This window comes from Phragmites australis, chromosome 2 (assembly GCF_958298935.1).
Source record: "Phragmites australis chromosome 2, lpPhrAust1.1, whole genome shotgun sequence".
NCBI classification, from domain to species: Eukaryota; Viridiplantae; Streptophyta; class Magnoliopsida; order Poales; family Poaceae; genus Phragmites; species Phragmites australis.
Window position 1 is genome coordinate 34,044,282 of NC_084922.1, and position 16,588 is coordinate 34,060,869.

General features: G+C 39.4%; 1 protein-coding gene across 2 annotated transcripts; it reads left to right on the forward strand.

Annotated features, from left to right (window-relative positions):
• Positions 1 to 860: 860 nt before the first annotated feature.
• On the forward strand, positions 861 to 12,957 carry LOC133908477 (uncharacterized). 2 transcript variants are annotated; one of them, XM_062350519.1, is made up of 15 exons: positions 867 to 1,134; positions 1,248 to 1,392; positions 1,476 to 1,582; positions 2,542 to 2,629; positions 2,784 to 2,932; positions 3,643 to 3,780; positions 4,403 to 4,510; positions 5,091 to 5,190; positions 6,246 to 6,386; positions 6,780 to 6,817; positions 6,917 to 7,009; positions 7,203 to 7,286; positions 8,899 to 9,048; positions 12,302 to 12,414; positions 12,572 to 12,957. In XM_062350519.1, exons 1-14 carry the CDS (start codon positions 1,066 to 1,068, stop codon positions 12,398 to 12,400), a joined length of 1,509 nt encoding a protein of 502 aa, XP_062206503.1. In that variant the 5' UTR covers positions 867 to 1,065; the 3' UTR covers positions 12,401 to 12,414; positions 12,572 to 12,957. The 2 variants fall into 2 exon arrangements, with proteins under 2 accessions (XP_062206504.1, XP_062206503.1); XM_062350520.1 differs by lacking the exon at positions 12,302 to 12,414 and having other exon boundaries at positions 861 to 1,134.
• The last annotated feature ends 3,631 nt before the right edge of the window (positions 12,958 to 16,588 follow it).

Genomic DNA, 16,588 nt, shown 5'->3' on the forward strand with positions numbered 1-16,588 from the left:
GGCGAAGACGAACTAGTTTCTGGATAGGAATGATAGGTCGGGGCCGACATGGTTAGTTGCGGTCCAGCCATCAGATCATGGCGGACTGCATACTACTGCTTCATTTGAGGAAGAACAGTACTAGCTCTGTCGGTTTCCTCTGTCAGTGTTCGATATAGTCTGCTGGTGAAAAGCTATTCAGATGCATGCAGCACTTTACTGATCTTTATTTGGAGATTGAAGAGGTGAAGAATGATGATCCATTCTGCCAAAGATTGTGTGGTGGAAGTAGCAAGCAGCGTTGCAATGGCTACTCCGTTGATTACCGATATGAAAGGGAGAGACGGCTGAAACAAGTTCGTGTCAGTTTGGGGACCAAACAGTGATGATTGTCTGATGGATCCACGTCCTCTACTTCTCTGACTTGAGTCAAGAACCCAAATAGTCGTCGTATACTTCCTCCGTTGAAAAAAAATTTAGTCAAATTATATATGTACTTAATATATAAAATTTGTTTTAATAGATTTGTATTTTAAAGTGTTTTTAATATGATATTGATTTGATAGCAATCGATAATATAGTATAAGAGAATAATTTTTTGAAATAAAATACGTCTTGTATTTTTAAATAGAGGAAGTAGAAAATAGGAGGAAAATATATGCCGCGCGAGAATATTGATGTAGATGAAAGAGTCCAATGTAAAGTTGCTTGCTTCTGGGTTACTCTTTCCTATCTTGACAATTTACAGATTGTTTTTTATGCACAACAGTAAAAAAATAAAGGACACCGACGAGAAAAAACCCATCTGCCATGGTAAGCACAATTGGATCCTAGGTCCACAAGCCAGCGACACAACAATAGGAAAAGCGTACGGCTTACGTCATCTAAGCTGAACAGCGTGCGATACGGCGGCGATCCTCTGCTCAATCGCCGGCCCTCCAAGGCGCGCCCGATCCTGGCCGTCCATCGCATCAATTCCCCAACCCCATCGTCCCCGCCCCCGAGGGTTTAGGCGCGGCGAGCCCACCACCGCCACTCGCAGCCAAAGCCCCAGAGCGCCTCCCTTATCGCCGCCGGCGACCGACCATGGCGTCGAAGCACGGCATCCTCCTAGCCGTCGGCATCATCTCCGACCACTTCGGCCCCCTCGTATCAGTAAGCCCTCCGTCTCCTCCCCCTACCCTCCCGCCATTCCTCGCACGCTCGCCGTGCGCGCGCGCAAATGCGACGCCCTAACACGGCCCACACGATCCATTCCCCTCTCGCAGAAGGTGTGCGGCTGCCTCCTGCGCCACGGCGCGCTGTCGCTGCAGGATATCGTCCGCCGCCTCGAGCTCTCGCCGGGGCAGGTGAAGAACTCCCTCCTCGTCCTCATCCAGCACAGCTGCGTCCAGGCCTTCTCGACCCCCAGAGGCAAGCCGTTACGCGAAACTCCTACTCTTAAGATCTGATTTCATGCCCTATCAGGATCTGACGCCACTATTGGGAGTTTGCAGGGGGCGGCAATAAGACGGCGACGCTCTACTTGGCCTTATTCAACAACGTCCTTCACCGGCTGCGCTTCTCAAAGTTCCTTTCTGTCATCCGTGCGGATGTTCCAGAGGTCTCTTACTGGACTTTGGTTTTAGGCTTTTTGTTTATGTTGCTACATTCTAAAAGTCGAAACTGATATAATTAATTGCCACAGTTCTCTAAATGTTGAATTCAGTGTGGAGTCAGAGGGCGGTGAATGTGGTTCTAATTCTTGTTTGGTAGATGCATTTTACCTCGATTAATGTCCAGAGTCGTGGCATGAGCCAGTTGATATTTCTGAGTGCTATTCTGAACATGCTAAACAACCCAGGAGTGTGCACAACTAATCAGATTTGGTGTCCTGGGTAGTTTATGCTCCTAGATGGCAGTGACACTGATGCATTTTGATGTTTCAAACAGCACTTGCTGTTTGGAGACTAGCGAGTAGCTAATGCTTTCTACCTAGAGTTTGGCATTCTGCATGATCAAGCTAGCAATGCTGAACATATTCTTTTCACTACTTCAGAGAGCAAACAACTCATCTTGTTCTCACTGCTAAACCCTCTTTTTTCATGGGATGTGAACTATTACGTTTCATGTCCCTACTCGTCAAGCTTGAATATGTAAAAATTATTAGCCCAATGTTGTATTTGTATCCTAAGTCTGTTGTTATGAGTTATGACAAGTGGTAGACAGCATGCAAGTTACCGTATTGATCATTGATGTTCAACTTGATTGATTAACTTTACAGTTCAAAAAAGCAAGTTATGATCCCCATCCTATTTTTCTGATTTAATTGATTATGCTCCTTTGCAATTTGTTACTTATGCTAACAATTATTGGTTTGTGATAGTTGATAAGAGAAACAACGGACATGGTTTTAACTTATATATCATATATCCTCTATAGTCAATATGCTACTTCTGCCGCCAAAACTATCATTCATTTCAGTTAATTATCAATCAGAAAGAAGAAATTGTTTTAACTTTGGGTCCAACATATTTTAGTTACCGTTAACCTTCTGATGACCTTATGTTATGCAACTTGCAGTCAGAAGCTCTTCTCGAAGGATTACTTCAGAATGGTAGGCTAACATTTGATCAACTTGTGGAGCGAACTATCTCTAAAGTAGCAGAAGGTATGTCCTTGTATTGAAGTAGTTATTAAACCATCCTTTGTTCTTTTTATGAGAATGTTTGTTTTCTGTTCTTCTCAAAAACTCTGACCTTTTCCGGTGGCCATGACTTTTATTCAAGTTTATTCTCCTAGTAATAGGTCATTACATGTTTCAGGAAACCTCCTACCAGCAAGGGAAGAAATACGAAAGAACTTCAACAAACTTGTATATGCGCATTATGTGGAACGTTGCCCAAAATCTGAACCTTTTTTCGATCCACTTGTAGATGAACAACCTACATCCTCCAGGAAACGAGCTTCTAAAGTAAGTAAAGCATTTATTCCTTATTGGCCATTATAGGTATTGATTTGCATAGTTTTTAGAGTTGTGGTCATATACTAACCTACTCTGTAGTCTGTTCTGATTTTATACTCCCTTTGTTTCACAATAATATTCTATTTTCCTGGAATGTGTTATTTCACAAAGTAAGTCCATTGAGAAAGCAAGAGTGTAGTCATTGCAATACCCTGTATCCCTGTTATATTACTGTAAAAGAGAAGATTGGGTAGCTGTGTTATGGCATTTAATAGGGGCATGCATGATCCGATGTCATTGAATGCTCTTAAATTTGCTGCCTCCTTTCTTTGTGGGTATCGTTTATTTGGACATGTATTGTAAAACAGACCTTTTTAAAAAAAAAAAGGAATCTGATAATGTATGCCGAGATTGTAAAAATTGACTAGGCTTTGATTACTTTAGTATTTATAACTAGATCGCCTACACATAGCAAAAGGGTTAATTTGTTCAAAACAAATTTGTTAGCTCAGTGGTTAAGGAATTCCACTTTTTGTTTTGATGCTGGGCTGTTGATGGAAGTGTATCTTGCCCTTAACTACATTCGCCATATTAAACTGGCTTTTCTTTTTCTAATATTGAGATCATGATGCTTTAATGTATTACTGTCCTTTCTCTTGGTTATATGTCGTGTATATGATGATTGGCTGGGTGAGCTGACAAATGTATCTTTGGAACAGACTGTTGAGAAGGTTCTTTCACTTGAGCAGAAAGTTGTCTGTAATGCAGCTCTATCTGATGCCGAGAGATTTTCTGAGATCCCATACTTCATGGAAGGGTCATCGAATGCAAATAATAATGTTGTTGCTGGTGGTAAGGTATTGTGACTTGGTGGCTTCATGCTATTGCAAAAGAAAGGGTGTATGCTGTTTAGGCCGTCCTTTGGTTAAACTAGAAAAAAGCAAAGTGGCATGCAAGGTTATTTGTTAATGACCAAGACCAATTGGCCCACACATTTGCACCGCATGGTCTAGATGATCATAGACTTGTAAAATGTCGAAACTTTAATTAGACTCAGACATCCAAATGAGTTTTATTTTTGTTATCCAAATCTCTTTCTTGTCTTTTGAGCTTAAATATGTGCAAGATAACACATTTAGTGGTGTAGGTTAACTTACTTAGTCCTACTGAGCATCCACCAAATTAAGGTATAGATATGTTCTAGATAAACACATTTAATGGTGTGTAGTTCTAATTATTTAATTAGAGTCCATCAAGTTTTGGGACAGATGTTTCCCTTTTATGTGAGTTGGAATATTTCTCCTGTTCTGATATATTTTAGTCACATAATCATTATGGTTCACCTAGTTGAGGGCTTGATGTTTTCCTTTTTAGTTATTATTTATACCATATTTTTTTGTGTAAGAATACCTTATTTGAATGTATATATGAAATATGCTGCTCTTTTCATTTGCTAATTACATACTTATTATTTCTCAGCGGAAACATGAAGCCTTAGAAGCAGATGAAGAACATTCAATTGTGGCAGAGAATGAAGTACTTTGGCGTGCAAATTTTGAGAAATTCATATTCTGTCTAAAGAAGAAGGTGTGCTTATATACTCATAGCATTACTTTATATAACATATTTACGTAGGTGCATGTCTCCATTTTTTTCTGCACATTCGTGTTTCCATACTTTTCCTTGTTTGCAAATGGGACTTCTTGAAGCAGAATAGTCTGGCTAGATGCTAGCCAATCTATTCTACATAATGTCAGTACAATACAATTTCTTTTTACCAGAAAATTATACAATAAATAGAATAAAGAACAGAGCAAAACTATGGAAGATTACAGTACCAAAAGGAAGTAGGTAAGTTGAATTGTGCTTCTCTAGAAACTATAAAAACATATCACAGATGCTTATCATCTGTGGCACTGTGTTACTATGTACTTGCACCATACATCTGTTTTCCTTGTAAAAAAGTTAAGTTGAAGGAGAAAAATCCTTCATATTGTATTTGGTTCTTAAAGAAAAAACTCCTCCAAACAGCTCCGCTACAAAAGAAGATAAATGTTAACATCACATTTTTTATTTATTTGTCTATACATGCATGGGGTGAGCTGAGGGAAGCATAACCTTGGACTTTGTTAATGCCTTCTGCTTAGTTTTTCTTCTTGTATTGAAGTTTTGTGCAGAACGAAAGAAAGCAAAGCTGAAGCTTGGCACACATTCTATATGGGAAGCATTTTTTGAGGCGAATGTAACAGACAATCACAACAAATCTGGTAACACCCAATAACAGTAGCTCAAATATTCTCAGTATTACATCCTGAAATATCGCTTTGTTGTTATTACATTACCTTCCTATATATTTTATGAACACAACTATTTTTTAACCTATATCCCTGTTCTGAATGTGCATCAGTTTTGGTCTTGCCTCATGGTGCTGACTGCTGAGCTGTGCTGGCTTTAGTTAGGAAACTTCATAAGAGTTCATGAAGAAATTGTCAAAAATTACTCCTTTTTCTATAGTCAACCAGAATGTGCTAGTTGTACATTAAGCTAATAATTTTGTGTTTATCTGTTTGCAATGGTCTTCTATGAACCAGACACTTGTAGCATGTCATACACTTCATCCATTTCAAAATACTTGTCCAACTACCTATGTGCAAAGACCACAAAGGCATAAACAGGCCACTCAGCAATTTTCGCATCATTAATAGCACAGGTGGATGATTGACAAACATCAATAACTACAATGTTGATACTGTTTCTTAGATAACTATTCTGAAATGATGAATCCCAATAAACTGATAAACTATTTTGAAATGAAGGGAGTAATAGTTTAGTCCTGCACTGGCATGTACCCTTCGTTAAAATTGTGTTGTTTCGTCTTTCCTCAGACTCCCTAAGTTTATCATTTCTTACTTATGTGCTAATTATACCATTTTTGCCCTCTTTTCCATTTGAAGCAAAAAAAAAAAAAAAAGGGATAAGAAAGGGATATAAGAGGTGAGAACAAATGTAACATGCCCGGAATTATTAATTCCACATCTACACAAATACACAATAATAATCTGCAAAAGCAGTACCAGCAGAATGTCTAAGAGGTACCAGGTATTAATTCACTATTGTATCAGGACACTTCATTGATGTTAGATGGATTTAGTTTAAGAAGTAATTACCCAGGATTTTATCGCTGATACTTGGGGCAAAAACCAATATACCTTATTTCAACTATTATATTATCCTTAGAGGAAAAAAGATCGTGCATGCAAGCACTGCTTCTTGTTGATCAAGTTTAAATTGTATTTTAGCAATGAAGTTCCCAATGTTGCAGTGACATCACCAATACATGGTATTTTGGAGAGACTAGGACAAAAGGAAGGAGGCACATCAATGACACTGGATCAGGTAACAAAAGTCTTGAAGGATTTAGAGTGTATTTCTACCAGTGAGAACCCAGAAGAATTCACATTCGGTAAGAGTTGTTTATTACTATGCATAAGCCCGATGCATTCGTTTCATATCAATTATTTTGTTGCACTTGATAAACTGGAGACTGGACTGTTGTATCACAGTATGCAGGAATTCTCTGGTTATGAACTTGAGTATGGTTAACTGATTTGTTTCCTATCCCACGAAATGCATCAGTTCTGTATCATTATGTGGTAGAAACAACCTTAAACCTACTCTCCAAATTACCTAGATTGCGAGATTGCTGGTCCTGATCCCGGTGGTTATGACTTAATAAGCTATTTGCCTTTCTTGAACACTGATGTAATTTTAAATTTGGATTTTCACTATGTCAGCCTTGATATTACAAAGTTATTTTTGTAAGACTCTTGCTAAACCATTGCAATGCTCTTTGTAGATTTAAGCAAATTTGTTGAGACATGTCGAAATGATGAGGTACATGATTCCTTTACTGTTTCATCCTTTATTCTTTTAAGGGTACACAAATATTCTTTAATCACATCCATATTGCTTCCTCTTCTTTGTGTATCATAGATAGAGTCTCTTGTGAAAAAGAAATACGGGCAAGAAGCTTACATAATCTTTAGGTTATTGATCAAACAAGGCTGTCCAGTTGAGACAGATGAAGTAAGTAATCTTCTACACTTAGGAAATTTTAGTAATCCACTCTTCCGTATGTTTTCACTACATCACTTTATGCCTCTGTTGTTCTTTGATCTTCATTACATGCTGTTGTGCTCGTGTTTTTATCTTCACTATACAAAATGATTTCCTGTTAGAACTACAGTGCATAATGCTGGTCTTCCATCTCAACTTGCAGATTACTGACGCGACGATTCTTGACAAGCAGATTGCTCATGGAACTTTATACAGACTTTGGAAGGACGAATACATAGATTCAGAGGTTTGTTGCATAAATTCAACAGAGATGTAGCATTTGTTGCTTAGACAAGCTTTGTCTACTCCACCTTTTTACATTATATGTTCCTTTACTTTGGAGTCGCCGCTTCAAAATATTTTTCCATTGAGGAAAACAACGGTGTATTAATTGCAATATTTCCACTCCCTATCCCTACTTTAATGATGTGAAAGAGCTTAAGTGGTTTAGTATGTCATTTAATAGGGCATTTGTCATCAACTTTTTCTTAGAGTTAGCGTCTCCTTGGTCTTTTTTGAATGGCTGTTGCGGACAAATTTTGTGAAATATAATGAGTAGTTTAGAGTGAAGATAAGCTGATAACCACTTTGTTTTCTATGTTCATTGAACCATTTATTGACCTATCTAGTTTGATGTTTTTCTATATTTCTGAACCATACAGACGACTTTACCATCCTTGGAAATGTGTTATGATATATTGTGTTGGGAATGAGTTCAGTGCCCCCTAGTGGTACATGCACCCCATAACTACACCATCCATTGTGCATCTGGATGTTTTCCACACCTTAGTCTACATTCAAATTTAAAAATGGCGTAGAACACATCCCAGATCCCACTGCACAATGCACACAAGCGTTGCACAATGGATGGTTCAAATCAGTCTCCTTGCCAAAAAAAAAAAAAGGCTGCCTAGAAATTCCCTTGGCTAGACCCCATAATGTGTGGGAGCTTTGAACTCTGGGTACGCCCCTTTTTTTCCATATTTGTTGGTAAGAAGGGGCGGAGGAGCCTAGGTTAGTCGAAAGATGGTTTATGGTTATCGGTTTAAGGACACAAGGTGACCCTGCTTTTCCAGGGCTGGAAGGGGTAGAGAAAATGCCTCGAGCCGGGGTCTGAGTACCAAGTGCTGCAGCTCTGAAGTATGAGCCCCATGGAGTAGCCGTTGCTTCTCCACTGGTGCTCACTTCTGTGAATAGTGCTCAAATCCTTAAATTTCTTAATCTACACCAAGACTTGTAGTCTAGTAAGTTGGTAACATCAAGAAAACATTGAACTTGGAACATTGCATTTATAATGTTGGAACTTGGAACTAAATGTATTATGCTAGCAACTATATTTAGCTAATTAATGAGCAAAAGAACCAGCAATGCATAACCAATAGTTTATTTGAAAGTGATTCAGCCCAACTGTTAATGCTGAATCTTACAGGCTGGAAGTAGGAAAAAGCTAGATGCTTCTATTATCACTGTTTTGTGCTTTTGTTTTGCTCTAAATGAAATATAGTAGGTTACAAAGAAGTTATTCCTTTTCCAAACATGTCAGCCCATGGCAAATTTACCATCAATACCTAGTTCTTCTGCAATATTGCCAGATAGAGATATGATATATGTGGCAACTTCAACTTCTATTTTCCTGGAGCAGAACTGTCAGAATATTTCTACTTGATTGACAGACTAAGCCAAAGAATTGACCACTCTGTTCTTGGATTTAGCAGTGAAGATAATCGCTGAACAGTTACACTTATCACTTATGTAGTAGACTACTAGTTACTTAAATATTTGTACGCATATTGTTTTGTATGTTAAATAGATGCAACAAAAATGTGCTGCTGCTGACAACAAGTCAATTACTTTTGCAGAGAGTCCTTTCTGCAGCAGGAACAGGAAACACACCGTTTTTTGTGTGGAGAGTGAAAAATACAGTTCGGGAACAGTTCATCGATCATCTTTATCATGCTGCCTTGAACTTGCGCCAAATGGTCAATTACATCGCTGGACTTCTACTCGAGGTTAGTTACCAATGATCCTTCACAATTACAATAGTTTCCTTGCAGTAACTTGCCTTGCTTAAGGTTATATTATTTAATTTAGAGTAAAGTACAGCAGGTTCCAAGACTTGCATTGCATGTTTATGTCATTTGGGTGCATAAACCTGAGAATTACGTGTTTAGATCCCTGAATTAATAAACACGTCAAGGAATGTCGAAATTTTAATTGGAAAATGGTAATTGGAGATGATATAATGCATTGGCTAATCAGAATTGTTGTTTGACTACATGATCATCAAGTACAACCAATGGAATGTTCGTGTCTTTCGTATGCGTATTTAGTAAATTTTACAACTTTTCGTTTGATATTTCTTAGTTAGCTGCACTAACTCTAGCTTACACAAGATTATGGTTCCATTGCCTTAGTTGTTGCTAATTAAGTCTTGGGTTTATACTTACCTTTGATGCTTATACAAGTTTAGGGACCTAAATGTGCAGTTCTCAAGTTTGGCAGCCCAAGTAACATATCTATGCCAGTTTAAGGAACTATGTTTTGCTGCTGCATATTACTCTTTAAACTTTTCAAGATGTACCTCAGGACTGGTGGCTGTGTGCCATTGTGCCTCATATGTTTGTAGTGCATATATCAAAGATTCATGCTAAATCATTTTGCAAATGTGTATCTTATGTTTCTTTACTAAATCATATTTCCTTAAGCTTGTATAGTTGGGGTCAGGCTGTCCCTCTCATTTGTTCATCACAAGCAGTGGCGGAGCTAGGGTTTGGTATAGAGGGTCTGAGCAAAGAACCTGTTTTTTTGCATATTTATTAATGAGATTCCAACGTTATGAATACCAAGCAGATTGTGCAAGCTAATGATTTCATTCGAACTAAATATTATTGCAACCTTTTCTCAAAATCAGTATCTTGAGTCTGCTCTTAGTAAGAGCTAAGCTAAAAATTAGATTTGGTTGATTTTAACTTTTTCCTTCTGGTCGTAGAGTTTGATTCTGCAAAGAAGACGGGAAATGATAGTTTGAGAGGAGTATGAGTAGCTGATATTTTTCAATCCCCGTTGTTCTTTGTAGAATCAAAGACAACTAATTCCTCATATTCTCTAATTCTCCTTGAGTAGGCAGAGTTTTGTGTTCCTCTTTATTTGATTGTTCTATCTCCAAATTAGCATAAAATCTGAACTTCTATTAGAGGAAAATCTGAAAATGTATAGTTTAGTTATAACAGCATGGCTTTGGACTATTGGGATTGGACATTCGTGAGTGGTGACCATAACTTCCAGTGAGAGCCTAAATGCATGGCAGGTAGCTTACCAGCTTTACTACGCAAGCCCATTAGTACACTTCAGAGCAGGACCATAAGCACTTATGCAGTCATTTAAGTTGTAAGGATAAACATCCGCCGGGAGAATAGCCGGGCGGCGTCGGCTGCGAGGGGTTGGATTAGATCATAGATTGGAGAGATAAAATATCGGGAGTGACTTAGAAGAAGGGACTGAGAACTAGATTAGTTTCTCTTGCTTGTTTACATAGGGTGGCAACCGTGTGCCTTATATATAGGAATGGCAATTGGACCTGTGGATGCGGGTACCCACGGGTTCTGCACCCGATGGGTCCGGGTTCGGGTCTATATTTTCAGCTACGGGTTTGGCAGGTTGGGTACTCAAAATGGCCCGGGTCGGGTTCAGGTTTTCAATTTCACTCGTGGGTGCCCACGGGTCCCTCGAAACTTGCCCATCAACCTGACCTCGGGCCTTCCGGTTTCCCCGCCTAGCCTCCCCATCACTAACGCTCTCACACCTGGCCTGGCAGCCTCCCCGCCCGGTCGCCCCTCCCTGGCCTCCCCGCCAGGCGCCTCTGTGTCACAGTGGGACGAGCTTTGGTTAGTGTCTCAGCGAGGCTCTCCGATCGGACGGACACTCGGCGGGTGCGGGTGCGGGTCCCAAATTTCGCTCGTTTGCCATTTCGGGCTCAGGTTGGGTTGGGACTGTTGGGTTTTGGGTCGGGTGTGGTTTTGCTCCACCCAGCCTCAACCTGATCCGACCCGTTACCATCCCTACTTATACAAAGACCTCATTTACATCCAACTCTAACTTGTCTCTAATCTTATCTGATTTAAACTAACCAATCTCTAATCTTATCTCTAACTGAATCGAATTCAAACTAACAAATTAATCTAACTAACCCTATCGCTAACCAATCTAATCATGCGTCACAGTACTGTGCGTGAACAGTAATTCCAGCACCTGACAACTTGACCCCTCCCTGCAAAACAGCTCGTCCTCGTGTTATGGTGGTGGCCATGGCAGTTTAGATCCCTCCACGACTGGAGCAATAGAACTTGCTGAATTCGGAACCTGGCATCTTTGGTATCAAATGTTAGGATAAACATCTGCCGGAAGGATAGTCGGGCGGCGTTGACTACTAGGGGAGAGATTAGATCATAGATTGGGGAGACAGAATATTAGAGAAGACTTAGAAGAAGATGACTGAGAACTAGATTGGTTTCTTTTGCTTGATTACAAAGGGTGGTAGCCGTGTGCCTTATATAGACCTACAAAGATCTCTTTCAAATCCAACTCTAACTTATCTCTAATTTGTTATAATTTAAACTAACTGATCTCTAATCTTATCTCTAACTGAATCTGATTCGAACTAACAAACTAATCTAACTAACCCTATAGCTCACCAATCTAACAGCGCTACAGTGCCGCGATTGAACAGTAATTCCAGCACGTAACATAAGTTAGTTCGAAATTAATATTTACTTTGTCCTCATATAGGGAACAAACTGTTCTGAAAAAAAACTGTTCAGCTAATAGTGTATTAAGTGGGAAGTAACAATTGGTTGCACATTCTTATTCCAATGGATGGAGACCAATTTACAGTTAGTACATTCAAAATTTGCACATATGTCCGGTAAAAAAATTGAACATATGGTATGGAATAGCATCCTGTAGATTTGGCAATTTTGCTACCATGGTTTTCGGTCAGCATCTGTACCTGCCAAGTTTGTCTTGATTTGCCTTAATTTTCAACTTCCCAGTGTAATTGAGAACAAAAGTGAAGTATATGTCAGATATTGAGCCATGTAACTGAAGAATCATAGTTAATGTACTAGAGGTTGTATAAACCATTGTAATGAGAACTAATTGCTCTTGATGCAAAGTCAGACACCAGATAACCATAATAGCTGTACTTAGCTTACACTGCTATGTGCAACTGAACCTCATACATGCTTAAATACCTTGTCATTTCAGGGTTCAAAGGATGAAACCAAGCTTCGGATCAGAAAGAACATTTTGATCCTAGCTCTCACTAGACATGATGAGTCCCTCATGCTGTTCCATGATTTTTGAAAACCCTGGAACAGGTGCACCTTTATTTCTGGTCTGTCATAAAATGTAAATTTTGGACTATGTAAAACATAGATGACTGAATATCGTAGCTTTCCTTTTTGCGGATAGTTTTAAATATTGGAGTATGTAAACTTAGATGACTGGATACCGTACATTTTCTTTTTGTTGCAGATCGGCCTTTTTTATGCATTATGTCGTATGGTGTCGTTTTGGTATTTTGATGATGTCAAATACAAGGAATATTTTCCATAGGGAAGTGGCCGGTCAACTAGGATTTAAGAGCTGTGTTCGGACTTTCACATGAGACAAATGAAGGTGATCTGGGTAAATGCGTCATGTCCACAATCTCTTCCCGTGTGTTTCTTCGGGCGACCAGGATATTAGTTTCAGTCAATTGAGGATTGTATTTACCATATTGAATCTGGTTGACTCTGCATAGGCAGCATAGCTAAGGAATATGAATATTCTACATTTCTTTTTCTCCTTTTTGCGATGGTGTCGATATTCCTTTTGTTTGTTTGGTGGTGCCAATTCATTTAAGTTTTGTATTGTGTTCATGTCTTGGAGTTTGGATGAATGGATGCTGTTGCTCCTCAGTGTTAGGTTTATTCAATGTAGCAGCCTACACCAACCCATGCCAGTTCTTCGACGAGTCCTTGCTTCATCTTAGCTTCCAGATTGAAGGTGGAAATGAAAATCGGAACTGTTTTGTTTGAAGTCGAAGGCTGTCAAAACTTTTGTACTGCGGGCCAGATTATACGTGCATATGTATGGTTGCCAAACTGCTGGTTCCATTGGCATTCTGGCCCATTTCCATTTTCTCGAAAGTTTTTCACGGATCCCTGGGCAATTAATGTCATGACCATTTCGCACATTCACGCAAATTCATATCCACCGGCCCTTTGTTTTCCCATTGTTTGTCACTGCTCACTAAGGATGTCAAGTTTTATATTCGTTGTGGGGGGAGCCCTCGCTGACCAAATTTTGCTCCTATTGGCGGGTCGGCGATGATTGCAAGTGGACAATCGCAAGTTGCAAGAACTCTGGGTATTGCGCCACTTGGAACGGCCATCATAGGTGTATCATCTGAGGTCGCAACCGCGTAGGCGATGCATGTATGACCATGGACTTTTTGCCAGACGTGCACCACCGTATCACGTCCATGTGCGTACCAGCACCTGCAGCTAAGATGCGCTGCTGGGTCAACTGCAATTAGCTGGAAACAAATACGTACGTAACCAACAAACGAAGCTATGATTGTCCATTCGCTCTGTCCATGGGAGGGAATGTTCGACGACGTAAACAACACCATGAAAAGGCCGCGTACAAGACGAATACCGTACGTATTTGCTGCTACGACTTTTGTGATCGTGTTCGCGCGTCAATCAAGCGTGCGTATCGACACCAAGGGAAGCTGTTGCCGACCTGGACCTCCGGTTACACCGAACAGACGCGTTGTATTTGGCTTATGGAAGTTACAAGCTGACCTTGGTCTTCTTTGATGCGCTGTAACTACTGTTATTGGTTCAGTATACTGTTCATATGGTTCAACTTTCTTTATCTCCATGTCCTCCACTTGGTATATATATCTTTTTTTTTTCATCTCGGAATGCTTTTCACCGACTGACCGTTGACTTTAAGTACTCGAACTTTTTATTATATTTTTTAACTAATACATCAATTAATGTAGAACATTGTTCAGCTAAAAAATGTAGAACATTGTTAAAAATACTTTTATTACAAATGTAATGATGTCATTTTCATGTTAATAAATACTATATTTCACAATTTTTTGTTGGTCCAAAGTCCGGTGAGGCCCAAGTCAACGGTGACAAGAATTCGTGAACGAGCATGAGTCAACCAACAGCACAAAAGTTAGATGACCAGCTCCCGGATAGCTCTGTTTGGACTCGTATCCTCTGACATTATGAAGCAATATCACCAGAATAAACAGTGATTTGAGTCTAGATGAACAATACCGTAACATTATTACTGTAGCGATTTTACTGTATATTGCTTTACTGTAGCAAACAATCAGATACACCCGTTTCAGATCTAACGGTTGATAAAGAGTTAATGTCACCGCTACTGTTCACCGGTGATATTGCTTTTAGCAATATTAGAGGATGCGAATCCGCTCTGTTCAGCCAACCAAACGGACACTAGAAAGACCAAGGACATGGAATCCTTTTGATTGGATGGAACTGAACATAAGTGAACAGACACCAAATTATGATGGTATAGGAATGAGATTGATAACTAGAGAGGGTGAATAGGGGTCTTAACAAATTTCTTATGAAATTGATAACTTTCTCCTATTTGAATCACTTAACGCACCTTAAAACTCGAGTGGAAACAAAAATAGATAGAAGTTTTAATAAGAAAAAAATCGAGGTAACACGACTCCACGAATAATATATGAATCATAGGTTTAATTTAAGATCAATTCATATGTCTTAGCACTCGAAAGATCATAGCTTGCACAGAAACAAGAAAAGATGAGTACCGAACAATGAAACTCTACAAATTGATTGTCTAGAGACAAATAAATTCAACACACCATCACATAAACGTGTGTATGCGAATTTTATGCATCTAGTAACAAGAAGAATAACCTCATACAGTACTGAAATTTCAGTCCAAAAGAAAACCAAATCCAAAAATTGAAAAACTTGCAAACTTACGAGGGAACTAATAGAGAGAAACTAGAAAAAGGTGAGTACAATAACATGAAGAAAAATAATTTCATTGCAGCAGAGGTCATCCCTATTTTAAACAGATTACAAAGATTTTTTCTTATAAAACTTTCACCTAACACATACGTTAAATACTTATCTTCCTCTCCTCTAAAACCCTAGCATAACTCTCATATAGATGACACAAACGGTTCAAAATGGCTGGTTCATCTTCTCACATAGCCATACCCCTATTTATAAGCCTAATAAATTTGACCCTTAAGTTTTCTAATTTGTTTCCAAAATACTCCTATCTTATAGTACACTCCTACACACCACAGATGATATTTTGGTTCATTTTCTTCTTGATTAATCGGACGATCGTGACGCATTCATGATTTAGCTTCGCCTCGATGTAAGTTTCGTGATGGTGCCACTACTCATCCAGTCCTCCAATGATTTTGAAGTCGGACCGCAAAACCTTAGCACGCTTCTCCAAGTGTGACTCCCCACTTGCTTACATCGTAAACAAGCGCTTCGATATCGACGCATGTACTCTATCTTGGGATCCTGACCGTCGGCAAGTCTCTCCTGCTCCTGATCCCTCGGGTCGTCTTATCACTTGCACCGGTATCCTATTCGCTTGACTTTATCAACACGCCATCCCATCCGTCTTTCATATTTTACTTAATATCCACGTGTTCAACTAGGATCATCCTTGACTCCGCTCGACCTCCTTAATCATCTAACACCAAACGCTCTGCTTGGTCCAGATCATCCCGTCGTCGACCGCAAAGTTGCATTCATCATCTATACACTATAAACAAGCAAACATATCTCCAACTTCAATTCTAGTTAGTCCATAATCAATATGCTAAATAAAATTCTAAATTAATTCAAATCACATCAAAACTCATACAAAATCGAAGACCAAACCAAATAAATATAAATATAAATATTAATTACTCATTAAAAAAACCAAGTATATTTCACGTTAGTTTCTCGTATCGGAAAGACCCTTGACCTGTGGAGCTGGTAGGTTGCATCCAGAACATTTTTATTTTTATGCTAGTATATACTACCAAACATGTGGTGGTGTAGTGGTGTTATCCTGTGCTACTATAGTCGATGGATGATGAGCTGGAGCCAAGGCAGCCATGGCTAACCCTCTCCCTGCAGGGTTTGTATATACTGCCATGTGATGTGACTATGTGAGGTGACACAATATTTTCCTGGGCATGTGGGCTTGCTTCCCCGCTCCATCACCAATAGTTGCGGACAAATTTGTAGTCTCCCTGCGACGACGACGTCGCTTTTGGGAAATTGCCGCCAATGAATATCATCAGCTTGATCGTATCTGACGGATCGAGCATAATTCTGAGTGGAAGTGGGATTCGGACACGCGCCGCTTCTCATGGGGACGAATTGCTCTTTTTACATGGGTTACAGTTGTTAGCCAGAAAATGGAATTGTGCACTTGCTTAGCGAAACGAATAGAAGCGAAATGATTTGG